This window comes from Pseudochaenichthys georgianus, chromosome 15, assembly GCF_902827115.2.
Source record: "Pseudochaenichthys georgianus chromosome 15, fPseGeo1.2, whole genome shotgun sequence".
NCBI classification, from domain to species: Eukaryota; Metazoa; Chordata; class Actinopteri; order Perciformes; family Channichthyidae; genus Pseudochaenichthys; species Pseudochaenichthys georgianus.
Window position 1 is genome coordinate 36,824,618 of NC_047517.1, and position 26,555 is coordinate 36,851,172.

The 26,555-nt window shown below is 42.7% G+C and overlaps 1 protein-coding gene and 1 pseudogene across 2 annotated transcripts in view; both read right to left on the reverse strand.

Annotated features, from left to right (window-relative positions):
• sptbn1 (spectrin, beta, non-erythrocytic 1) overlaps window positions 1-26,555 on the reverse strand; it is a 90,476-nt gene that overhangs the window by 18,623 nt on the left and 45,298 nt on the right. For both annotated transcript variants that reach the window (XM_034100366.2, XM_071205669.1), the window contains exons 16-33: window positions 25,578-25,658; window positions 24,059-24,265; window positions 23,402-23,613; window positions 22,863-23,000; window positions 22,240-22,360; window positions 21,499-21,714; window positions 20,800-21,219; window positions 20,155-20,357; window positions 19,826-19,916; window positions 19,206-19,352; window positions 18,712-18,975; window positions 17,084-17,308; window positions 15,418-15,507; window positions 6,892-7,170; window positions 5,868-5,998; window positions 4,864-5,068; window positions 4,053-4,427; window positions 3,211-3,297 (exon numbers count right to left, since the gene is read on the reverse strand). In XM_034100366.2, coding sequence (XP_033956257.1) covers window positions 3,211-3,297; window positions 4,053-4,427; window positions 4,864-5,068; window positions 5,868-5,998; window positions 6,892-7,170; window positions 15,418-15,507; window positions 17,084-17,308; window positions 18,712-18,975; window positions 19,206-19,352; window positions 19,826-19,916; window positions 20,155-20,357; window positions 20,800-21,219; window positions 21,499-21,714; window positions 22,240-22,360; window positions 22,863-23,000; window positions 23,402-23,613; window positions 24,059-24,265; window positions 25,578-25,658 — 3,492 coding nt within the window. The remainder of the gene's footprint in view (window positions 1-3,210; window positions 3,298-4,052; window positions 4,428-4,863; window positions 5,069-5,867; window positions 5,999-6,891; window positions 7,171-15,417; window positions 15,508-17,083; window positions 17,309-18,711; window positions 18,976-19,205; window positions 19,353-19,825; window positions 19,917-20,154; window positions 20,358-20,799; window positions 21,220-21,498; window positions 21,715-22,239; window positions 22,361-22,862; window positions 23,001-23,401; window positions 23,614-24,058; window positions 24,266-25,577; window positions 25,659-26,555) is intronic.
• Window positions 7,622-14,962, reverse strand: LOC139435270 (spectrin beta chain, non-erythrocytic 1-like; annotated as a pseudogene).

Sequence of the window (26,555 nt, forward strand, 5' to 3'; positions counted from 1 at the left end):
TCAGGATTCTTGTTGCTCTCCAAATATTAAGCGAAATATGTCACATTATATAATGACTTTCACGAGTCATCACTTTGAGAAAAAGGCCTTCAAAGTTTCCTCTTCTCTGGAATCCATCGATCTGATTGGTTATTAGCAAATTATCAAAGTAGTAACGGTAAGATAGTTTCGTTTGGATTACTGGTCAGTGTGTGTGTGTGTGTGTGTGTATTTTTGCGTGTGTGTGTATTGTGTTCGTTTCCCGGGAAAACCCTCACGAGAAACACCGGCTGTTGTTCTGCCTGCTGTGACGTTAAGTTACCGCTTGTAATTATGCCGAAGCTTCAAAGCTGTATTTATCATCTGAATTCGCCGAAACAAGTTTAATATTCTGAAAGCCAAGACTTTGTTTATTTGAAATCAGATGAAAACAAACTGTAACGGACCCTGCCGTGTTGTCTATGATTACTCTACGCCTTACATTCATAATGTCAGCGGAGGGAGGGGGGCTGCGCTGCGGAACAGCAGGGTGCGAGTGAGAGCTGTCTTCGTCCCTTTACGAGCCTCAAACATGTATTTATCGTGTGATTTTGGAAATAAAAGTTTCATATTCTGAAAGCCAATCAAACGAAAACACCCGAACCCCGAAAAACCATTATTTTTACGCAAATCCACGTTTATTTTGAAATGAGCCGTTGCGACTTCCGACTGATTTCGATAGAGCGGGTCACATATACTGTAAAACACTTTAAAGGTCATGTAGCAGTTGCAGAGCACAGGTGCCACAGCCCGGGGAATACATAAACAGCATAAAGCAAATGATAAACAATGCGCTGACGGCAGAGACTCGAGAACAGGACAATGATGCTCTGATATGAATCTTAATATCTCTGTGTGCGGTGACCGTGAGAGTGCCAGAGAGCAGGGCTGCTTTCTGAGGGATGGATTTGTTCTGACTGATTTCAGTTTTTTAGTCGATCATATATTCACTCTCAATATCAGCTGGTGACATGCGGAGACTTGTAACTATTATTTCTATACCTTAGGAAGATACTGAACTAATAAATACTTTTTTTTTACAGTTTTCTTTTACCTTGACAAACGCTTTTAATACACTTTGCAGCTAAAAGGAGCCCAAAGTGCGAGTCTGAGTGTATAACCGCTACTGGATTTAACCTCAATAAAAAAACAACTGGAGAATTAAACATCATTTTACAGACAAAGGCAGCAGCACCAAGTGTCTGAGCTTCACGAGGCAAAGCGTGCTCAGAGAGGCGCTGTTGCAGATGTCTCCAGAATGAATGCCTACATTTTGACGGCCTTGCTGATTGCAGTCAGAAAAATAATCAGTAGATTCGAGTCTTCTTTGTTATTATCCAGAGAAGCATGTAAATAAAGCCGACGGACTCGTGTCTTGCAGGCGACTAAAAGCGACTACTGTTATGTGAACAAGTCCATTTGCACTGCACCACTGTGTGCAGCCGTGAAGTCTAACAAATGCATTTGACTTAACTCTTTAAAAGGCTAGACGCTGAAGCCCTACATGTTCACTGACTGACAGACCTAATCTGTATTTGCAAACTACTAGGAGTGTTTGTTTTACCCTCCTCTGAGGCCCAGGCGGGTGGAGTTTACTGCTTATCGGCAGAGTTGGCAATGATAAATAGTTGATGATGTCTTCTCTGCAAACATCCACCCACACATTGACCTTCGGAGGACAAAAACAAACCCTCCGAGTATTTCCAAATCACCAGGTCAGCTGTACTGCATGACAGCGACTAAAATGTCACTCGAACTATTCAACATTTTAGTCGAAATATTAGAGTAAAGCCTAATACTGCAGCCAAAATGAACACTGATGCAAAGCCGATGTTTTTCTGGGTAAACAGAGCCTCACCTCTCTCTTCCTCCTCTGGGGGGGGGGGGGGGGGGGGGGCAGAGAGGATGGAAACGGACATACAGGGAACGGTCAAAACACAACGCCATCAAAAGCACTCAGTGTGGGACATCTACGGCTTGAGTTTAAAGGTGTAAATGTACCATGATGTATGAAGACATGTAGAAGACACTTTCCTGTACAACGAATAACAATAAAACAGAACAAAAACTAAAAGACAAAAACGTGGAGCTCACTTCTTGAAGACTGTCAGCAAAAAGAGAAAATCCTGATGAAACGGAAAATGTGCGATAACTTGCACCGTCGCCTTAGTTACGCCATAACAAATTACAAAATTCCCATTTAGTTAAAACTGGATTTTGTATAATTTCTTATTTGACTGCGAGGAAGACAACAAAAAATATCCCCAAACCTGGGACTGTTTCTTTTATGATCTCAGCAAATGTACTATTTTAACTTTAATCTGAGTTAACAAAAAACAGGTCAAGTTTGAAAGTATTCACAATGTTGACAGTGATATAACATTAATGACGATGGTTAGAAACCAGATACGATATGGAGACATTTTAACTCAAGTTTCTATTGAAAGGCAAGTTTATTTATATAGCACTTTTCAACACGAGGCAATTCAAAGTGCTTTACAAAAAACGAAAGACATTAAGAAAATGGCATTTAAAACCAGTCATTAAAAAGAAAAGCTAATAAAATAAACATTAAAAGAAAAAATACATTGATAAAAGTCACAGTGCAGTTTAAGATGTGAATAGTTCAATTAAAAGCAGCGACAAAAAGAAAAGTCTTCAGCCTGGAAAGAAAGTGCCATTTATAAGGATATTATAAGCACTAATGTGTACACGAACATCAATGAGGAAACTCTGTAGTGTTCCCTGTATTTTGACCACGCCCTGCAGGATTTAATAAGCGCCTAAGATCTGAAGCCTGTCGTCGGGTTATGAATAAAACAACAGATTTTTATGAACAATACTCCATGTCCTTGCATCTTCAAGCAGCCTCACACACGCATCTCATTAACCCTATTTTAGGAGTCTTTAATCTGGGAATCTGAGCCCCTAAAAGGGTTTTTCTTTCTTTGCTAAGAAAATGAATATTTCAGGGCGGAGGAAGAGCAAAATTAGTGCAGCAGCGTTGCAGCATGCGTGAGTAACAGAGAGCCGTTTCACATCAGTGCAGATCACTTTCAATTCAACCAGTAAGAGACCATCAGGAACATTCTGACATATATATAGATTTATAAAAACATCTCCTGCAGCAGGAACCGTCAGACTCAGAGTTACTGATTGAATCCAAAGTGTATCGTCTGTCTCTGTGCTCACCTCTCCTTCTCTCTTCTGGATGTCGTCGGCTTTGTCTCCGGCGTACGCCGACTGCAGGCGGACGGCGTCCTCCTGCAGCTGCCGCACCTGGAGGCACAGAGGAAGAGGAGGAAGACGCTCAGTAAGTGAAGAACACACTACAGCTGTTAAACATCAGTAAAGAAGCTTATATGGGCCCTTGGAATTAATAATACATGACACTTATATAGTGCTTTTCTAAAAACTCAAAGACGCTTTGACAGAGAATAAAACATTAAAAAAAACTAAGAAAATACCAAACATTAAACCTAAGACCAGTGTCTGCACAGTTGTTCCACGATATGGACCAGGAGGAAGTGAGTGTGAGAGGAAACTGGTCGACCATTTTTAAATACAGAGGGTTTACAATTCAGCGTCAGTGAAAAGTGGTTAATAAAATCCTACTTTCCATTTCTTAGCACTTTTTTTCCAATAGCCACATAAATAACAATGTTTAAGACTCAGTTAAGATCCCAGCCCCCTGAAAGGACCTTTGCTTCTTTAAGTTTCATTTTTTTATTCTTGTATCAAAAGCCAGCTGAATGTTTCGTTTCCTCACTGGTTTTAAAAACATTTAAAACGGTATTTATAATAGTTCCATATTTGCTCATATTTTACAACCCACTTCCTCTCACTGTTCATGTCTGCCACATTACACACCAAAGCATATTTCTACTATGTCTAAACCAACTCGTACAGTGGAGGAAATAAGGATTTGATGTCATGGAAGGTTTATTTTAACTTCGGCAAGCGATCAAATACTTATTTCCTCCACTGTAAATAAACCGGTTTCTTATTCCGCATCAGTCCCACATCTCCAGTACCTGCGTCCCCAGCGCCTGGATGTCGTGTTCGAAGGTGGTGTGCATCCTCTGCAGCGTCTCCACCGTGTTCTGGTCGCGGCCCAGCTCCTCGGGCAGCTTCTTGTGCTTGTCCAGGATGCGGTGCAGGATCTCCTTGGCGTCGTGGTAGAACTTGTGCAGCTCGAAGGAGGCGGCGAGGATCTGCGTGCGCGTGTCGATGAGCTCCAGCAGGTCGGCCCACGCCTCGTTCAGCCCGTCCTTCCACTCGGCGATGGTGGCGGCGTCTCCGTGGCCCGTGTTGATCAGATCGTCCGCCTGCTGGTTCACCGTGTCCACGCGCTCCTGCCCGATGTTCCCCGTGTCGCGGGCGAACTCTCTGAAGCGCTCCTGCAGCATCTGAGGAGGACCAAAGGGGGAAGGTTCTTACCAGCCTGTCATACGAGTACATCTTCTGTTGGATTCGAGCAAGAATCATTGTTTTAAGTATATTCAACAATACAGATATCAATACTTTAGAGTTACAATAAAAAAATACTTAAATCAGGAAAGCGAGCATTAATTGCCAAATAAATGTAGTGGATTAAAAATGATACTAATGGCTTCCAAATAAAAACGTTAAATAAAAGTATAGGAGAGAAACACTAAAACCTATAAGAAAACACTACGGAAAAGGAACACAGAAAAAGCATAATAGGGCTTTTTAAAATAAACAATTGATAAAACAGTCAAGTACCTAATCTCGTATTATTTAAGTAAGGCATAAATAAGACCATACAAGGTACTGCTAGTAACCCCCAAATGAAGGCCTATGAAGACGGGGGAAGGTACTGACGGTGACGTGCTCGTAGTCCTGGCCCAGCTCGTGGGACCCGGCCACCACCTCCCTCTCAGCGATCCACTGCTCCAGGTCGTCCACCTCTCGGTTCAGCTGGAAGAGACGCAGGCGCTCGTCCAGTTTCCCCCGGCGCTCCTCCGACAGGTCCTTCAGCCCGGCGTACAGCTTATCCACCTGAGACTGACGCATGCCGATGCGCTCACTGCAGCACAGACATTCACACTAGAGTCACGTTGTATCGCTGTGACAGGATGTGTATTTTGTAAATTGTGTACCGTACTTTTCGGACTATAAGCCGCGACTTTTCCGCCCATTTTTTTTGTACCACTAACGGCCACTAGGGAACCTCCTAAATCTATGGATTTTACAGGTACAATTAACCACCTTTAACTCTATGGGCTCTATGACCGGTCCGCGCCCGCCACCTTTAAGCGGCGGGCTCCAGCAGGAAAAGCTGGAGGCCGGAAAAGAGTGAGACAGGTAGCGCGCCAAAGTGAAAGTGGAACCGAGAGACAGAACGAGAGCAAGACAGACGGACCATTTAGCTGCTGCGGCTTATATGCAGGTGCGCTTTGTAGTCCGAAAAGTACGGTAATTTATTTTCTTTTTTTCTTTGTTTGATTGCAGACATGGCGCTTTCAGCACAATATACAGAGTACAGGACAATTTGTCTGATAAAGGAAAGACAAATACCCACCCCCACCCCATTCGGTCATGGTCACAGAAAAATAATAATAATACAAATAAAATAAATAACTCCCATCACAAAGTCACCGGAATATATAAAATTCACATTGAGTAGAATAATACTACATTTGAATACTTTTTTCAATTTGCTTCTTGGGCAACCTCAAGCTGTCGTTGGCTCTTTTCTGCTGTAACAACTGCACATGTCCCCTCCGTGGGACGAACAAAGGTATTCTGATTATTAACAAAACCACATTCTGTAAATCCATTAACGGGTCAACGCTTCCTGCTTGAGGTAAAGAGTGATCGCTGACCTGTCGGGGTGCTCCGCAGCCACCAGGCCGCGGCTGGTGCCCGACAGCTGGTGCACGGTCTCGGCGTAATCCTCCACCGCCTGCTCCAGGATCTGATGCTTCTTCAGCATGGCCACCGAACTCTGCTCGTCCTGAGGGACACACACACGAAATAAAGCTGAAAGAACATTGCCTGAAAAATGTCAAAAGGGAAAGTGAAAAAAGTCCTTAAAGTTATTAAATAATTTAAAAAGAGTGAGCTTGAAGTAAAGAACATGCTTATATCAACGCCCTTAAAAATATTAATTAAAAGACAGACTTAGCATCTACTCAGATTTAACCCTAGCTGTAACAATTGACCTAATGTACAGCCTGTCACCTCTCAGTGCTACTGCAGACACTAACACTAAACCTAACACACACCTCAGATCAAGTTAAAACAGGATAAGCCATCTAAAGTATGACGGACATCTTGTCTGTCACTTTCCAGAGTCCTAAAGCAGAGCATTAAATGTTTACTGACCAGCGGAGACAGTCTGACACCGACTAACAGAGAATCTACAACGTGAGGAACTAACATGTAAACTAAAACGGAGAAAACAGGAAGTAATGGATCCGTAAAATAGTGTGTGATGAATACAATTTGATACAAAAGTAGGAAGACAAAGCATCTGCTAAATATAAAAAAACATATCCAAAAAGTATCCTCACAAAATGGCTGAACATTTATTGAAAAATATTTGAAAAAGGTCTGAATAGTTTAAAAATAAAGTGTGAATAATGTCGCTTTTTAATAATTGTTTCAGTCATTTTTACTTTAAAAACATTAAGTGATTCTAGTTATTATTATTTTAATGTATTTAAAAAAAATCTTTCTGCAATAATTACTTCAACTTTCAAAACTTTGAATACAATGTTTGATTCTAGTTATTAGGTTTCAATGCAGAGCCTGTATTTTTATAGTGTGGTTTTAGTACTTCCTCTAACTGTGTACAACATCCTCTGCAGCTCCTCTCCCTGACCCCTGACCTTTGCCCCCCCTCACCTTGGCCTTCTCCTCAGACATCATGTAGAGCTCCTGCTCGCTCATCCAGGCCTCGGCCTCGGCGGCGTCGAAGTAGTACTGCTGCGCCTCGTGAGCCTCGCTGAGCCGCGTGTGTCTCTTCTCCGTCTCCTTCTGGATCTGCTCCCACAGCGCCTGCAGCTCGGCGAGGCGCTGCTGGATCAGCTGGGCGGTCGGGCTGCCCCCCCGCAGCGCGTGCTGGCTGCGCTCGAAGATGTCGTCGAAGCGCGGCTGGTGACCCTGGATCTCCTTCTGCAGGGTCTGCGGGGCGGAGAACCGGGGGAGGGGCTTAGAGACAAACACTTGGAACACTTCTGGAGGGGATTTAGATTGATACATGCAGGTTAAAGTGTGTGTGTGTGTGTGTGTGTGTGTGTGTGTGTGTGTGTGTGTGTGTGTGTGTGTGTAATAAGCTGTAAAGTGAAAATTAATGCAAGTGGAAATGTACACGATGAAGTGTCCTTATTTTGAGTCATTATCATCAAGAAGAATTTTAATTTAACTTTAAATTAATTTCAGTTACAGTTTTTAGCTGTTTTTGTAGCTGGTCTTAGCTAAACACTAATACTAAATGTTATTGTATGTGTGTGTGTGTGTGTGTGTGTGTGTGTGTGTGTGTGTGTGTGTGTGTGAGATGTGAAAGTCTTAATATAACTGTAAAATGTGACGCAAACATTAAATTAACAGAAACTCTGACAACTCTTGAATCGTCTTAAATGCTTTAAAAAAATAAAATAAAAGATTGTTCATTTAAATACTGTACAGTAGAATAAAATATGGTTTGTTGTAATAATATATGAATATAGGAACAGATGCAAGTGAACACAATTGAAAGAGATCATGAGTGAAAGTGTGCGTGTGCGTGTGTGTGTGTGTGTGTGTGTGTGTGTGTGGTGTGTGTGTGTGTGTGTGTGTGTGTGTGTGTGTGTACCTGGTTCTCTTGATGAGCAGCTGTACAGTCTGCAGGTTGTTGCCGTGGTCGGTGGACGTGGCCTGAGTTATCCTCTCCTCCACCCACAGCTGCACGGCAGAGACGGGTCATTACATTATTACTGCTAATCTAATAATACTATAACAACTATTACTACTATTAATACTGCTATCATTTCAAATACAACTGCTATTATTATCACTTTTGAATTGATACTGCTAAAATGTCGACTATTAATACTGCCATTATTATTATTATTATTATTATTATTATTATGAGTACTGCTCTATTTGGTATTTATACTGCAAATATAACAAAAATATTGCCATTATTACAAATATGAATTATTATAACATGGTTTACACGGCTACTGGCATTATTTATTATTAGTAATTTAATTGTATGACTATATCTTATATACATTTATTTCATATTGAAGCCCAATATTTAAACCATTTTATGTCCTAAATTCTCATCTTACTTTTTTTAAAAATACATTTTATATAACAATTCTTGGAGTAAGTATTTTCATCGTAAACAAAATGCTGTCTATGATAATAAAGAAACTTAAAGATGCTTTAGACCAGTGGTTCTCAAATGGGGGTATGCGGACCCCTAGGGGTACGTTGGAGTAACTGCAGGGGGTACGTGAGATTTATTGTCATGTTAATGAAAAAAAAAAAGACCAAGTTTAGGAAAAGTACGAAGTTTGAGCAGTGTGGGTTTTATATTAACAGAGTTACACATATTTCAAAACGCGAAGTGTAATAACTGCAGTGGCCTCCCTGTCACTGAGAATAACAAAGATCCTCAGTGAAGCTCAAGCCCATGTTTCACTACATTGTAAGTACAACTTATTAAAAAGATCAGTTCAATGCAACTAATGTCGTCTCAGTGTTATTGCAAGATGTTAAAATTGGTTTGCCATGAATTTAGTGATGGATTGTAAACATTTGAAATGTAGCTTTAAGTGTTTCTCAGTTACAATGTTGTTGTTTTAATAAATCAGACACCGATGGTGCAGCGCTGTGCGTACAGTAATTTGTCCCTAACAAATTGTTTTTGTGCTGATCAGGGGTACATGGCTGAATTTTGGTTTTCAAAGGGGGTACATTACTGAAAAAAGTTTGAGAATCACTGCTTTAGAGCACATGTGTCAAACTCAAGGCCCGGGGGCCAAATCAGGCCCGTGGTGGATTCAATTTCGGCCCGCAGGATAATTTTTAATTACTATTAGATCTGGCCCGCCGGTATATTGCACGCACACCTTCACTTTCTCTCTCACGACAACAGGGCATGTTTGTTTTTCTCTTTGAGGGGAATAGTTTTGTGTAAGCTGCTGTTGGCCTGTGGGAAATGTACTCATAAGAAATGACTCTGGAAAAGCTGCAGATAGAGCCGTAAGAAATGAATGCAGCTGATTATTTAATGTTGTTTTTATAGGCAATCATTTAAGCTTTGTTAGTTCCAGGTTTAAAATGTGCAATAAGTTCATTTCAATAAGTTCTGCAATAAACATTGAACCAGTCCGGCCCTCCACTAGAACCGTTTTTTAAATTTTGGCCCACTGTGTGTTTGAGTTTGACCCCCCTGCTCTCGATGTTTAAGCTCCAGTTTGTCCCCGCCAGTCCAACCCACTCCACTTCCTGTCTGCTGTACTCACGATCTCGTCCTCCACGTCTCTGTTGAACTGGTGGATTTCCCTGGAGGACATGAGGTTCTCCCTCCTCTGCTGCAGCGGCGCCTGCAGGGCCTGCAGCTTGGTCTCCACGCTGATCCTCTGGCCGTCCACCTCCTCCGAGCCCTTCCCCTCCTGACTGAGCGCCTGGCTCTGGTGCTGCAGCTCCCCCACCTCCTTCTGACGCACCTCCACCTGGCTCTCCAGGATCTGAGGGCCACACAGGGGAGTTAGAGCATTCAAAGACACAGAGGGGAAAAGCGTTTAAAGAAATAGAATACAGCTTGGAAGTGCATATCCAAAGTCAACTCTTCTTTAGTGTACGAATATAAAATGGGTTTCACAACAATAACATAAAATAAGAATGAAGTAGAAAATATAACATGACAAATATTAATTCTCAAGGACTTTTTACTTCCTTAGTGAGTATATCGTTTGCTAAAGCTCTGGGAAAGGCTAGTTAAGATATTTATCCTGTAAATTAGTCAAATCAAATAAATAGAAATACATGAGAAAATGCAAAGTTAATGTAATTAAAATATTTAAATTGAATTAGAAGGCACACGTTGTATCTACAGTAAAAAAAGTAGATAATAAGAAAATGGCATTTAAAACCAGTCATTAAAAAGAAAAGCTAATAAAATAAACATTAAAAGAAAAAATACATTGATAAAAGTCACAGTGCAGTTTAAGATGTGAATAGTTCAATTAAAAGCAGCGACAAAAAGAAAAGTCTTCAGCCTGGAAAGAAAGTGCCATTTATAAGGATATTATAAGCACTAATGTGTACACGAACATCAATGAGGAAACTCTGTAGTGTTCCCTGTATTTTGACCACGCCCTGCAGGATTTAATAAGCGCCTAAGATCTGAAGCCTGTCGTCGGGTTATGAATAAAACAACAGATTTTTATGAACAATACTCCATGTCCTTGCATCTTCAAGCAGCCTCACACACGCATCTCATTAACCCTATTTTAGGAGTCTTTAATCTGGGAATCTGAGCCCCTAAAAGGGTTTTTCTTTCTTTGCTAAGAAAATGAATATTTCAGGGCGGAGGAAGAGCAAAATTAGTGCAGCAGCGTTGCAGCATGCGTGAGTAACAGAGAGCCGTTTCACATCAGTGCAGATCACTTTCAATTCAACCAGTAAGAGACCATCAGGAACATTCTGACATATATATAGATTTATAAAAACATCTCCTGCAGCAGGAACCGTCAGACTCAGAGTTACTGATTGAATCCAAAGTGTATCGTCTGTCTCTGTGCTCACCTCTCCTTCTCTCTTCTGGATGTCGTCGGCTTTGTCTCCGGCGTACGCCGACTGCAGGCGGACGGCGTCCTCCTGCAGCTGCCGCACCTGGAGGCACAGAGGAAGAGGAGGAAGACGCTCAGTAAGTGAAGAACACACTACAGCTGTTAAACATCAGTAAAGAAGCTTATATGGGCCCTTGGAATTAATAATACATGACACTTATATAGTGCTTTTCTAAAAACTCAAAGACGCTTTGACAGAGAATAAAACATTAAAAAAAACTAAGAAAATACCAAACATTAAACCTAAGACCAGTGTCTGCACAGTTGTTCCACGATATGGACCAGGAGGAAGTGAGTGTGAGAGGAAACTGGTCGACCATTTTTAAATACAGAGGGTTTACAATTCAGCGTCAGTGAAAGTGGTTAATAAAATCCTACTTTCCATTTCTTAGCACTTTTTTTCCAATAGCCACATAAATAACAATGTTTAAGACTCAGTTAAGATCCCAGCCCCCTGAAAGGACCTTTGCTTCTTTAAGTTTCATTTTTTTATTCTTGTATCAAAAGCCAGCTGAATGTTTCGTTTCCTCACTGGTTTTAAAAACATTTAAAACGGTATTTATAATAGTTCCATATTTGCTCATATTTTACAACCCACTTCCTCTCACTGTTCATGTCTGCCACATTACACACCAAAGCATATTTCTACTATGTCTAAACCAACTCGTACAGTGGAGGAAATAAGGATTTGATGTCATGGAAGGTTTATTTTAACTTCGGCAAGCGATCAAATACTTATTTCCTCCACTGTAATAAACCGGTTTCTTATTCCGCATCAGTCCCACATCTCCAGTACCTGCGTCCCCAGCGCCTGGATGTCGTGTTCGAAGGTGGTGTGCATCCTCTGCAGCGTCTCCACCGTGTTCTGTGTCGCGGCCCAGCTCCTCGGGCAGCTTCTTGTGCTTGTCCAGGATGCGGTGCAGGATCTCCTTGGCGTCGTGGTAGAACTTGTGCAGCTCGAAGGAGGCGGCGAGGATCTGCGTGCGCGTGTCGATGAGCTCCAGCAGGTCGGCCCACGCCTCGTTCAGCCCGTCCTTCCACTCGGCGATGGTGGCGGCGTCTCCGTGGCCCGTGTTGATCAGATCGTCCGCCTGCTGGTTCACCGTGTCCACGCGCTCCTGCCCGATGTTCCCCGTGTCGCGGGCGAACTCTCTGAAGCGCTCCTGCAGCATCTGAGGAGGACCAAAGGGGGAAGGTTCTTACCAGCCTGTCATACGAGTACATCTTCTGTTGGATTCGAGCAAGAATCATTGTTTTAAGTATATTCAACAATACAGATATCAATACTTTAGAGTTACAATAAAAAAATACTTAAATCAGGAAAGCGAGCATTAATTGCCAAATAAATGTAGTGGATTAAAAATGATACTAATGGCTTCCAAATAAAAACGTTAAATAAAAGTATAGGAGAGAAACACTAAAACCTATAAGAAAACACTACGGAAAAGGAACACAGAAAAAGCATAATAGGGCTTTTTAAAATAACAATTGATAAAACAGTCAAGTACCTAATCTCGTATTATTTAAGTAAGGCATAAATAAGACCATACAAGGTACTGCTAGTAACCCCCAAATGAAGGCCTATGAAGACGGGGGAAGGTACTGACGGTGACGTGCTCGTAGTCCTGGCCCAGCTCGTGGGACCCGGCCACCACCTCCCTCTCAGCGATCCACTGCTCAGGTCGTCCACCTCTCGGTTCAGCTGGAAGAGACGCAGGCGCTCGTCCAGTTTCCCCCGGCGCTCCTCCGACAGGTCCTTCAGCCCGGCGTACAGCTTATCCACCTGAGACTGACGCATGCCGATGCGCTCACTGCAGCACAGACATTCACACTAGAGTCACGTTGTATCGCTGTGACAGGATGTGTATTTTGTAAATTGTGTACCGTACTTTTCGGACTATAAGCCGCGACTTTTCCGCCCATTTTTTTTGTACCACTAACGGCCACTAGGGAACCTCCTAAATCTATGGATTTTACAGGTACAATTAACCACCTTTAACTCTATGGGCTCTATGACCGGTCCGCGCCCGCCACCTTTAAGCGGCGGGCTCCAGCAGGAAAAGCTGGAGGCCGGAAAAGAGTGAGACAGGTAGCGCGCCAAAGTGAAAGTGGAACCGAGAGACAGAACGAGAGCAAGACAGACGGACCATTTAGCTGCTGCGGCTTATATGCAGGTGCGCTTTGTAGTCCGAAAAGTACGGTAATTTATTTTCTTTTTTTCTTTGTTTGATTGCAGACATGGCGCTTTCAGCACAATATACAGAGTACAGGACAATTTGTCTGATAAAGGAAAGACAAATACCCACCCCCACCCCATTCGGTCATGGTCACAGAAAAATAATAATAATACAAATAAAATAAATAACTCCCATCACAAAGTCACCGGAATATATAAAATTCACATTGAGTAGAATAATACTACATTTGAATACTTTTTTCAATTTGCTTCTTGGGCAACCTCAAGCTGTCGTTGGCTCTTTTCTGCTGTAACAACTGCACATGTCCCCTCCGTGGGACGAACAAAGGTATTCTGATTATTAACAAAACCACATTCTGTAAATCCATTAACGGGTCAACGCTTCCTGCTTGAGGTAAAGAGTGATCGCTGACCTGTCGGGGTGCTCCGCAGCCACCAGGCCGCGGCTGGTGCCCGACAGCTGGTGCACGGTCTCGGCGTAATCCTCCACCGCCTGCTCCAGGATCTGATGCTTCTTCAGCATGGCCACCGAACTCTGCTCGTCCTGAGGGACACACACACGAAATAAAGCTGAAAGAACATTGCCTGAAAAATGTCAAAAGGGAAAGTGAAAAAAGTCCTTAAAGTTATTAAATAATTTAAAAAGAGTGAGCTTGAAGTAAAGAACATGCTTATATCAACGCCCTTAAAAATATTAATTAAAAGACAGACTTAGCATCTACTCAGATTTAACCCTAGCTGTAACAATTGACCTAATGTACAGCCTGTCACCTCTCAGTGCTACTGCAGACACTAACACTAAACCTAACACACACCTCAGATCAAGTTAAAACAGGATAAGCCATCTAAAGTATGACGGACATCTTGTCTGTCACTTTCCAGAGTCCTAAAGCAGAGCATTAAATGTTTACTGACCAGCGGAGACAGTCTGACACCGACTAACAGAGAATCTACAACGTGAGGAACTAACATGTAAACTAAAACGGAGAAACAGGAAGTAATGGATCCGTAAAATAGTGTGTGATGAATACAATTTGATACAAAAGTAGGAAGACAAAGCATCTGCTAAATATAAAAAAACATATCCAAAAAGTATCCTCACAAAATGGCTGAACATTTATTGAAAAATATTTGAAAAAGGTCTGAATAGTTTAAAAATAAAGTGTGAATAATGTCGCTTTTTAATAATTGTTTCAGTCATTTTTACTTTAAAAACATTAAGTGATTCTAGTTATTATTATTTTAATGTATTTAAAAAAAATCTTTCTGCAATAATTACTTCAACTTTCAAAACTTTGAATACAATGTTTTGATTCTAGTTATTAGGTTTCAATGCAGAGCCTGTATTTTTATAGTGTGGTTTTAGTACTTCCTCTAACTGTGTACAACATCCTCTGCAGCTCCTCTCCCTGACCCCTGACCTTTGCCCCCCCCTCACCTTGGCCTTCTCCTCAGACATCATGTAGAGCTCCTGCTCGCTCATCCAGGCCTCGGCCTCGGCGGCGTCGAAGTAGTACTGCTGCGCCTCGTGAGCCTCGCTGAGCCGCGTGTGTCTCTTCTCCGTCTCCTTCTGGATCTGCTCCCACAGCGCCTGCAGCTCGGCGAGGCGCTGCTGGATCAGCTGGGCGGTCGGGCTGCCCCCCCGCAGCGCGTGCTGGCTGCGCTCGAAGATGTCGTCGAAGCGCGGCTGGTGACCCTTGGATCTCCTTCTGCAGGGTCTGCGGGGCGGAGAACCGGGGGAGGGGCTTAGAGACAAACACTTGGAACACTTCTGGAGGGGATTTAGATTGATACATGCAGGTTAAAGTGTGTGTGTGTGTGTGTGTGTGTGTGTGTGTGTGTGTGTGTGTGTGTGTGTGTGTGTAATAAGCTGTAAAGTGAAAATTAATGCAAGTGGAAATGTACACGATGAAGTGTCCTTATTTTGAGTCATTATCATCAAGAAGAATTTTAATTTAACTTTAAATTAATTTCAGTTACAGTTTTTAGCTGTTTTTGTAGCTGGTCTTAGCTAAACACTAATACTAAATGTTATTGTATGTGTGTGTGTGTGTGTGTGTGTGTGTGTGTGTGTGTGTGTGTGTGTGTGTGAGATGTGAAAGTCTTAATATAACTGTAAAATGTGACGCAAACATTAAATTAACAGAAACTCTGACAACTCTTGAATCGTCTTAAATGCTTTAAAAAATAAAATAAAAGATTGTTCATTTAAATACTGTACAGTAGAATAAAATATGGTTTGTTGTAATAATATATGAATATAGGAACAGATGCAAGTGAACACAATTGAAAGAGATCATGAGTGAAAGTGTGCGTGTGCGTGTGTGTGTGTGTGTGTGTGTGTGTGTGTGTGTGTGTGTGTGTGTGTGTGTGTGTGTGTGTGTGTACCTGGTTCTTCTTGATGAGCAGCTGTACAGTCTGCAGGTTGTTGCCGTGGTCGGTGGACGTGGCCTGAGTTATCCTCTCCTCCACCCACAGCTGCACGGCAGAGACGGGTCATTACATTATTACTGCTAATCTAATAATACTATAACAACTATTACTACTATTAATACTGCTATCATTTCAAATACAACTGCTATTATTATCACTTTTGAATTGATACTGCTAAAATGTCGACTATTAATACTGCCATTATTATTATTATTATTATTATTATTATTATGAGTACTGCTCTATTTGGTATTTATACTGCAAATATAACAAAAATATTGCCATTATTACAAATATGAATTATTATAACATGGTTTACACGGCTACTGGCATTATTTATTATTAGTAATTTAATTGTATGACTATATCTTATATACATTTATTTCATATTGAAGCCCAATATTTAAACCATTTTATGTCCTAAATTCTCATCTTACTTTTTTTAAAAATACATTTTATATAACAATTCTTGGAGTAAGTATTTTCATCGTAAACAAAATGCTGTCTATGATAATAAAGAAACTTAAAGATGCTTTAGACCAGTGGTTCTCAAATGGGGGTATGCGGACCCCTAGGGGTACGTTGGAGTACTGCAGGGGGTACGTGAGATTTATTGTCATGTTAATGAAAAAAAAAAAAGACCAAGTTTAGGAAAAGTAACGAAGTTTGAGCAGTGTGGGTTTTATATTAACAGAGTTACACATATTTCAAAACGCGAAGTGTAATAACTGCAGTGGCCTCCCTGTCACTGAGAATAACAAAGATCCTCAGTGAAGCTCAAGCCCATGTTTCACTACATTGTAAGTACAACTTATTAAAAAGATCAGTTCAATGCAACTAATGTCGTCTCAGTGTTATTGCAAGATGTTAAAATTGGTTTGCCATGAATTTAGTGATGGATTGTAAACATTTGAAATGTAGCTTTAAGTGTTTCTCAGTTACAATGTTGTTGTTTTAATAAATCAGACACCGATGGTGCAGCGCTGTGCGTACAGTAATTTGTCCCTAACAAATTGTTTTTGTGCTGATCAGGGGTACATGGCTGAATTTTGGTTTTCAAAGGGGGTACATTACTGAAAAAAGTTTGAGAATCACTGCTTTAGAGCACATGTGTCAAACTCAAGGCCCGGGGGCCAAATCAGGCCCGTGGTGGATTCAATTTCGGCCCGCAGGATAATTTTTAATTACTATTAGATCTGGCCCGCCGGTATATTGCACGCACACCTTCACTTTCTCTCTCACGACAACAGGGCATGTTTGTTTTTCTCTTTGAGGGGAATAGTTTTGTGTAAGCTGCTGTTGGCCTGTGGGGAAATGTACTCATAAGAAATGACTCTGGAAAAGCTGCAGATAGAGCCGTAAGAAATGAATGCAGCTGATTATTTAATGTTGTTTTTATAGGCAATCATTTAAGCTTTGTTAGTTCCAGGTTTAAAATGTGCAATAAGTTCATTTCAATAAGTTCTGCAATAAACATTGAACCAGTCCGGCCCTCCACTAGAACCGTTTTTTAAATTTTGGCCCACTGTGTGTTTGAGTTTGACCCCCCTGCTCTCGATGTTTAAGCTCCAGTTTGTCCCCGCCAGTCCAACCCACTCCACTTCCTGTCTGCTGTACTCACGATCTCGTCCTCCACGTCTCTGTTGAACTGGTGGATTTCCCTGGAGGACATGAGGTTCTCCCTCCTCTGCTGCAGCGGCGCCTGCAGGGCCTGCAGCTTGGTCTCCACGCTGATCCTCTGGCCGTCCACCTCCTCCGAGCCCTTCCCCTCCTGACTGAGCGCCTGGCTCTGGTGCTGCAGCTCCCCCACCTCCTTCTGACGCACCTCCACCTGGCTCTCCAGGATCTGAGGGCCACACAGGGGAGTTAGAGCATTCAAAGACACAGAGGGGAAAAGCGTTTAAAGAAATAGAATACAGCTTGGAAGTGCATATCCAAAGTCAACTCTTCTTTAGTGTACGAATATAAAATGGGTTTCACAACAATAACATAAAATAAGAATGAAGTAGAAAATATAACATGACAAATATTAATTCTCAAGGACTTTTTACTTCCTTAGTGAGTATATCGTTTGCTAAAGCTCTGGGAAAGGCTAGTTAAGATATTTATCCTGTAAATTAGTCAAATCAAATAAATAGAAATACATGAGAAAATGCAAAGTTAATGTAATTAAAATATTTAAATTGAATTAGAAGGCACACGTTGTATCTACAGTAAAAAAAGTAGATAATGAAGAAGTAAACTGCTTTAGAAAGACGCTTCAGAGGCCTCTCATCTTCTCCTCGCCCGAGTACAAATGTTTCTTCACCCGAAAGACCGGAGGAAAAAAATGGTCTTGAATTAAATCTAATGAAATCATTCTCAAGAAACCGATTCATACGGGAGTAAAAAAGGCGTCTGAGTTAAAAAGGAAAGCAGAGAGGAAGACGAGGAGCAGAGGAATCCTTTCTCTCAGATCACACACACACACACACACACACACACACACACACACACACACACACACACACACACACACACACACACACACACACACACACACACACACACACACACACACACACACACACACACACACACACACACACACACACACACACACACACACACACACACACACACACACACACACACACACACCACACACACACACACACACACACACACACACACACACACACACACACACACACACAGACAGAAAGATTACATAACTGCTGTGAGAGAGCGGGTGTGTGCACAGCTTAGACTTTGAGGGTATGAGAGAGAGAGAGAGAGAGAGTGTGTGTGTGTGTGTGTGTGTGTGTGTGTGTGTGTGATGTATTATGTAAAGGGTGGTCTTCCAGGAATTCAGGAGCTTTGGTTCATTTCGAAGCACACTTCTTTACTGAAGACCTGAATCAGCTTGTGCCAAGATTCAACATCTGCGGCGTCTTGTATGTTCTCTAAGTGTGTGACATGTTCCGTGTTCAGTTCCCCTTCATTGTTCAGCTCTGAGGCTCGGAGGAAGAGAAACGCTGCCGTCAGAATGAGAGGCGGAACAGGAAGTGAAGAGCTTCTGTGCATTAGAAACTAGAAACGGGTCCTATCGTAGGTGTTCATGTTAATGCCTGTTCCTGTTAATATACAATAACGGAAATAGACGCAACCGAAAAAAGACAAAACCCATCAAACAACGAGCAGGTAGAGAGGCGCCAAGTGACTGAAAATAGTGCTGAGGAAATGCAGCGACTCCCGCTGACGGCTCACCTGCTGCTTCTTCAGCAGGATGTTGACGGAGGTCAGGTCCTTGCCGTAGTCGTCGGACTGCAGCTGCCCGTCCATGCCGGCGAGCCACTTGTCCAGGTCGGCGCAGCTCTGCGTGAACAGCTCCGCCTTGTTGGCGTCGAACAGACACTTGGCTTTGGTCTGCGTGGTGGACTCCAGGTCCTCCCACATCGTCACCAGGGACGCCAGCTGCTCCTGCACCATGGCCCCCGTCTCCGGCTTCTCCGCCATCAGAGCCTTCCCGTCCTGAAAGAGGGACAAGTATTGACTGTGACGGGAACTTCTGAAGCCGGCCTGTGCTCCGTGAGGGAAGGACACACTGATGCACTGGGTCAAAGTCGGGCCTCGGAAGATATTTCCCCAACATTGACCATTAATCCCGGCACAGAATCAGGTCCGTTTTGTTCCTCAAAATACCCCCCAACACCCCCAAAGACCCCCAGCATCTAGTCAGATAAGAGTGCAGTCGTTCCCACCTTGTCGATCTTGTCCAGCCACTCCTTGTTGGACTGCAGCTCGGCCATGAAGGCCTGGTGTTTCAGCCACTTGCTGTGAAGGTTCCTGGCCTCGTCGTACGACATGTCCTGAGCCGTCAGCATCTTCTCGTTGATCCACAGGGACAGCTGCACACACACACACACACACACACACACACACACACACACACACACACACACACACACACACACACACACACACACACACACACACACACACACACACACACACACACACACACACACACACACACACACACACACACACACACACACACACACACACACACACACACACACACACACACACACACACACACACACACACACACACACACACACACACACACAGAGAATATATATGTCATCTAAAAGGCACACATCCCAGACTCTCCAAGAGGTTCATGCAGGTTTCACAAAGCTATCCTGAGTCTGATCTTTTTTCAAATAATTATTACATATTTTTTTGATTTTTAATGAAAGGAGTTTGTTTCAATTAAAAGCAGTTGTTGTCCTTAACATGACCTCTTATTGTGTACAACCCTCTTGCTTAAAACACTTGGTTGGACTGTTTTTAATTCGACTTCAAAGCGGCGTACCTCCTGGCAGTCCTGCAGGAACCTCTGCAGGTCTCGGTTGTCCTTCAGCCTCGCCAGCAGCTCACTGGCAGCCGCTCGGTTCTTCGTGTGTCTGCACAACAAAAATCAATATGTGAAGGATAAGTGTGAGTTAGGGAGGCACACAATACAGCTTCAGCCCCTGGAACACGGAGATGTCCTGCCTTCCTCTCTCTAGATCTTGTTAAGTGAATATCTTTGAACAATTAAAAAAACCTTTGACTTTGAGAACAGGGTAGCAAACTTGTTTCTGATCTTCTATAGACCATCCATTAAACTGCAGATCGATAAACTCCCAGTATGTTTCTCACCTGTCGTCGATGGAGTCCACTTTCTCCTGGATGCGCTCGGCGTTGATGTTGCCGTCGACGACCAGGCGGCGCCCGGTGTCGAGCACGCCGCTGATCTTCTCCTCGTTGGCGTCCAGCGTGGTCATGAAGTCCTCCTGCTTCTTGATGGCCGCCTCGGCGCCCTGCAGCGTGGTGGGCATCTCCGTGTGGGCCAGCACGTACTCCTGAGACAGAGACAACGTTATTCATCATGTGCACAACGATTACAGAGAAGCACCAGTTGTTGTTGTTGTGTTTTCCAATATAATCATAAATATTAAACTGAATACTACATATTATAAACGGCCTGAACACGGTGCTGTAATGACCATGTTCTACCACCTGGTGGCAGCATCTATCTGATGGAGGGAAAGATGAGTAACATGAAAGCATTGTATCTCCTGGCACAGCAGAAGAAAAAGCGTCATCGTGTCTTTAAATTATTTAAAATGTTTGTTTTGATGATGGGAAGGGAAATAATGTTTCATTACGTCTAATTATGTTGACTTCTTTTGTGTTTGGGCATGCTGAATCCTGTTCAATATCACCTTCAACTGAATGCATCTCGGCCTTATTTAAGTCATTCTGCACCTGCGTGATATCATCCGATGTGAGCTTGAGGTGTACCTGGTTGTTGAGGAAGGCCTCGGCCTGCTTGGTGTCCCTGAGGAACAGCTGGTAGGCGTGGCTCTGGGACAGCAGGTTCTGCCGGTTCTCCCACATCTTGTGCAGCTCGTTCCAGCCGGTGTCGAGCGCCTGCAGCCGCTGCCGCAGGAACATGTGCTGCGCGTCCGTCTGGCCCTGCGTCACCATCTCGCCCATGTCCCGCATCTTCTGGTAGTCCTCCTCGTAGTTACGGATCTCGTTCTTGATGTTCTCGTGCTGAGTCAGCTGCTTCTCGGCCTCGGTCAGCGTGTTGGGCATGTCATCGGAGGCGATGGCCGTCTGCGTGCGGGACAGCCAGGACTGGAAGTCGTCCACGTCGCGCAGGAACTGCTGCAGCTTGCTGGCCTCGCCCAGGGACTCCTCGCGGTTCTTCATGGTGTCCTGGGAGCAGGAAGCGGAGGAGAGGGGTTCGTTTGATCGTGCATAGCAATACAATATCTCTATTTGACAAATAGTCTCCAGACTTTTATCTTTCACCGTCAACATATTTGAGTCTTCAGTTCGGTTTTATTTTCCATTTTGAGACGTTTCTATTTTGTGTTTCTTTATGTTCTACTTTTCTATTTCCACATGTTGTGCAATACCTCGTTGCAACAAGCTGCTATAGCAACCATTTCACACGCTTTGTAATCAAGATGGGAGTCGGTGTGAGAGCCGTACCTTCATCTCGTCCCAGACGCTGGTGATGCTGCCCAGCCGGCCCTTGATGGCCTCAGACTGCTCCGGGTGTTCGGAGGCCAGTCGCTCCGCCTCCTTCCCCAGGTCCCCCAGTTTGTCCTCGATGGCGGCGAGGTCCCTCTCCATCCCCGTCAGCTTCCTCTGCAGCGCCATGACGCCCGCCAGGTCGTTCCCCAGCTCCTGGGTCGACTCGATCAACTGCAGCAGGACGGGGGGGGGGGTTATTTATCAGCTTGACTGCGGTTAATAAGTCCCCGTTGGGCATCGACCACAGTTTGGTAAAACAACACCAGTGAGCCTTAAAGATATTGAAAGTGTAATATAAAAGTTAATTTAATGCAGTTTGTCACCGTCTTACTTCTATGAAAAGGATAACTATGTTCTTTGTTTAGGAAGTTCTATAACAATAATTGCACTAAACTCCAGCTTGCACGGACACATATATTTTTTGTATACACATTCATATTTTTATTTAAACCGATATATTCCTGCACTTTAACTTGATCTGCAAATTGAAGTATGAATGCTTGTTGTTTGTATGTTGTCTTATTTGTATTTGTTATGGCACCTCCTCATCTCACTGTATACTGACTATAAAGGATTCTATTCTCATAATGCTCAGTATACCAGAGTACTTTCTATAAAACGACCCGTGTGATATCTCCCAGCTGCAGCTCAGGTAGAATCTGTGCCGTGTGTAAAGTGTGTGTGTGCTGACGGTACCTTGGTCTTCTCCTTGATCCAGGACTTGGTCTCGTTGCACTCCAGGTGATAGTTCTGGACGCCCAGAGCCGAGCTCAGGCTGTCCTTCTTCAGATCCACCAGGTCCCTGAACGCGCTCCACCTGCAGGGACAGAGACACCACCGTCAACGTGAGCTTGGACTGTTAAGTGTGTGTGGGGAATAGAAAACGACGACGGGCTCCAGAGTTGAAGTTTTGGTGAATTGGGACGCCGTCAGAAATATGAGCTTAAACTGAACCTGGATCAGTTTACACGTTATCTAGTTTCCTTTCACCCCTAACGCACTATTTGCCTCTTTTGTTTGCTCAGCATGTAAAGCGCCCTTGGGTCTCTTGGAAGGCGCTACACAAGTTGAATCTATTATTACTACAACATTGCAGCCCTGGCATTACAGTTCATCTATCAGTATACCCCGACGTTAACCACTTAATAATCCCAGTTGCATGGACCATCAGTGCTTAATAAACGTTTAAATCAAGTTTATTGTTACGTTTCCAAAGACGCAGCCCTTTTAAATTCAACATGGTCGACTGGTAGAATCTGATGTAAGGACCTGATCGCCTCAGCGCATGCCCCGGTTTAACCCCGCTGTAGTTACTGTACCTGGTGTTGAGTTTGTCCTGCTTGGCTTTGATCTCCCTCTCACTGGGGTGGACGCTGTGGATCAGTTGCCGGGCAACCTGGTTCACCACGGCAACTCGAGACGCCTGGTTGTTCATCTCCGGCTCCAAGCTCTCAAACCTGCAGAGAAACAAACGCGTTTAAATTAGAATATTGAATTGATCCTATGAAAAACCAGAAAGCTGGTGGTCCGGATCTTCCCCAGACGTGTTTACTTATTTACGCTAAATACATCTGTGCCCTTCTAACTTTTATCATAATCATTATTAAAGATTATTCCTGGTGCACAAATGTATTATTCTTATTATGTATTTATTTCAATAAGGACCATCCATACAAATACATTAATCTCAGAAAAGAGATGAATTACGCCAGATTTGAGCTCGCCTGCAGTCCTGAGGCACGCACACAACAATCACTAAAAACATTATCTCCATCACACAAACAATTACAAAACATGGTTTGAGTACAGGTCAATTAAATAATACATAGTACAGTTAGAATGTGATGCGCCCCCTCACCGGTGCTGCACCACCTCCAGGTCCTCCAGCTTCTCGGGGATGTCCATGCTGTTGAGCCACTGCTCCTTCTCGTCGATCCACACCTCGCAGGCGCTGGCCTCGCTCAGCATCCGGTAGAGAGCGAGCGCGTCCTGCAGCGCCTGCTTCCGGAGCCGCGTCAGCTCCACCACCTCCTTGTAGCGCTCCTCGATGCCCGCCAGGCGGCTCTGCACCTAAACCGCACGATACGACTTGAATGGTCAGATCGAGTCTGACATTTGACTTGCATTACAGCAGCAAAAAACGAAGATTTCAAGTTTGTTTTCATTAGCCTGAAGCCAGCACCAGTTCCCGGTGGAAAATATGATTTTTTTAAGTTTGATTTCACACTTTTGATCTTCTGTTTCAGTGTGTCTTATAGCCTATACGATTTAGTTATGTCTAGGTATCTAGCAGCCAGCAAGACGACAACATTTATGGCTGTTTATGGCCTAAAAAATCAAATAAAGAAATCACATGTTCACCTGGAACTGGTTTCAGGCTAATGGAAACAAACTTGAATTCTTCTCACTTCAACCGCTACATCCTTAAAATAATGGACCTCAGATTTGCTTCGACATCCCTAATAAATGCCTATTTCTTTCTCCTCTCTTATTTCAGCTGTCCTAAGACCCTCACCTCCTCGGAGTCGGCCTTCTCCGGCGGCAGTGTGCGCGACTGCTCGTGCAGCGCCTCGATGACGGGCCGGTAGCTGCCGATCTCCTCCGCCACGTCCTTGTGTTTCTTCACCAGAGCCTGGGCGGAGAACTCGTCGTGGCCCACGTCCACGGAGGAGACGATCCGCAGCACGTCCAGCATCCATGTGTCGATGTCGTCCGCATCCGCCTGCACAAAGGACATTAGCACCGTTACATAATCAGTAGGACTCAGGCGAGGGCGTTGCACTTTTCTTTTCCTTATACATGTGTTGTTTTGTTTCTTTCCGTTAACCGACAAGTGGGAAATAAGTATTCTTTTGTGTGTCTCTTAGTATCCTAACATACTGTTATGTTTGGCTGTGAACAATTATTATGAAGGGCAGACCATCCATTTGTATTTATTTAGTTTTTAGAAAGTCACATAAGATGTTATTCTTCTCCCTGCTCCTTTTCGCTCAATGGCGTTTTGGTAGAGTCATGTTTTGTTGGCGATTATTGTACACTTGGTTTCGCGTACCATGAGCGGGACAAATAAAAATGAAATGAAATATAAATAACTTCTTTATACCTTTCCTGAATATTTAGTCTAGGTGTGCATTTTGTTCCTGCAGGCTAGAATAATAAGAGTCTCATTGTTTTAATACCTTTTTTAAAGTTATTTTCAATACATTTACTATGTCTGTAAAGTAAATGGTGTCTTCTTATTGGCTGTAAGATAACAATGAAGAACTAAATCTTAACAAGTGGAACACAAACATTAAAAAGGTTTAATAAAATCCCAAAACACTTTTAATATAAGAAAAACTTATTTTAACCTTATTTATTTTAATTAATTTTGATTTAGGGTATTTCAATAATACACATTTCATACACAGTCATTTATAGTTACCGTATAAGTTTGCATTAATCTCTTTAAAAAAAAAATATATATATATATATATGATATTAGTTATCAAGGTTTTTTTTGGCGGGTAAAGGGGAGATTTATAAACCCAGAAGTTTGTTTAATATTAGATTAGACTACATGTTATTTGTTTCGTTTTTATCCAAAGTGATTTACATACTCCATACTGTGGGGACAGGGACACAACGACATGCTGACTGCAGTGGGGTTTGAACCTGGGACCCCCTGATCCCAACACCAACGCACTAAACCACTGCGCCACACGCTGCCCCGTTTAATGTCCTATTACCAATAAAAAATATTTACACTAGGTGTCAATCTTTATCCTGCAGACTAGAAAAATAACGGTCTACCATACAATAAATAGTTATGAGTTATTTTGACCATAAAACTATACAGATGTTTTTTATTACCCATTTTTATACAGATGTCGGACAAGCAAAAATATTTAGCTTTTTAAGTAAACGGATGTAAATAGTGTCTTCTTACTGGCTGTGGGATAACAATGAAGAATCTTATAAAGTGGAACACAAGCAGACAAGTTTTTTCAAAATACATTTTCTCAGAGCAACTACGGAATAAGAAGAGGTTTCACCTGGAACTGGTGCTGGTTGCAGGCTTCCTGCAGACGAGCCTTACGGACGGCAGAGAGCCGCTCCAGAGCCGCCCACTGCTCCTACAGAGAGAGAGGGGGGGGGGATAAGATAAGATAAGATGGTGCTTTATTAATCCCCGTGGGGAACATCAGTAGTTTAACAGCAACAGGGTGAGGATGAAAAACAGGACAGCACAGAGTCATACAATTAAAGATACAAATACAAAATAACTATAAATAGGAAATGAATTCAAATGAACATATATACATATTGGGACATATTTACATATTAGATATATGTACATGTGTGTGAAAACAGTGTGTATTTTATGTCCAGTAATTTTGTTGAAATGATGGAATATTAAACATTAGACTCTGGATGTTTGAGGAGGAACTTATATGAACAAAATGATTTATTGTGTAGCTCTAATGCAGGGGTGTCAAACTCAAGGCCCGGGGGCCAAATCCGGCCCGCGACTTCATTTTTTGTGGCCCCACAATATATATATATATATATATATATATATATATATATAATATGTTTGTTATACGGTTACATGGCGATGTACAGAAGCACGTTGCCCATACATGGAGCACAATGCATCTCACATTTGACTTTTTTTCTTCTAAATATGCCTTTTTTCTCAGAATTGACTTATTTTTCAAAATGTCACTTTTTTTTTTTTTTTTTGCTTTTCTTTTAAAATCCTTTTGTGACACTCTCACTGAAGAGACTTGCAATTACTTGCCCTAGACTTCTGCTTTCAGACCGAGTTAATTATGAAGTTATTATTATCAGATAATAATCCAATGCAGAGGCAATAATGTGATATAATGCATTATTTTATATATATTAAATATTTCTATATGTATTTTATATAGTCTTAAAGTTACAACCGGCCCTTTGAGTTCAACCATAATGCGAATGTGGCCCGTGAAGAAATTGAGTTTGACACCCCTGGTCTAGTGCAAACAAAT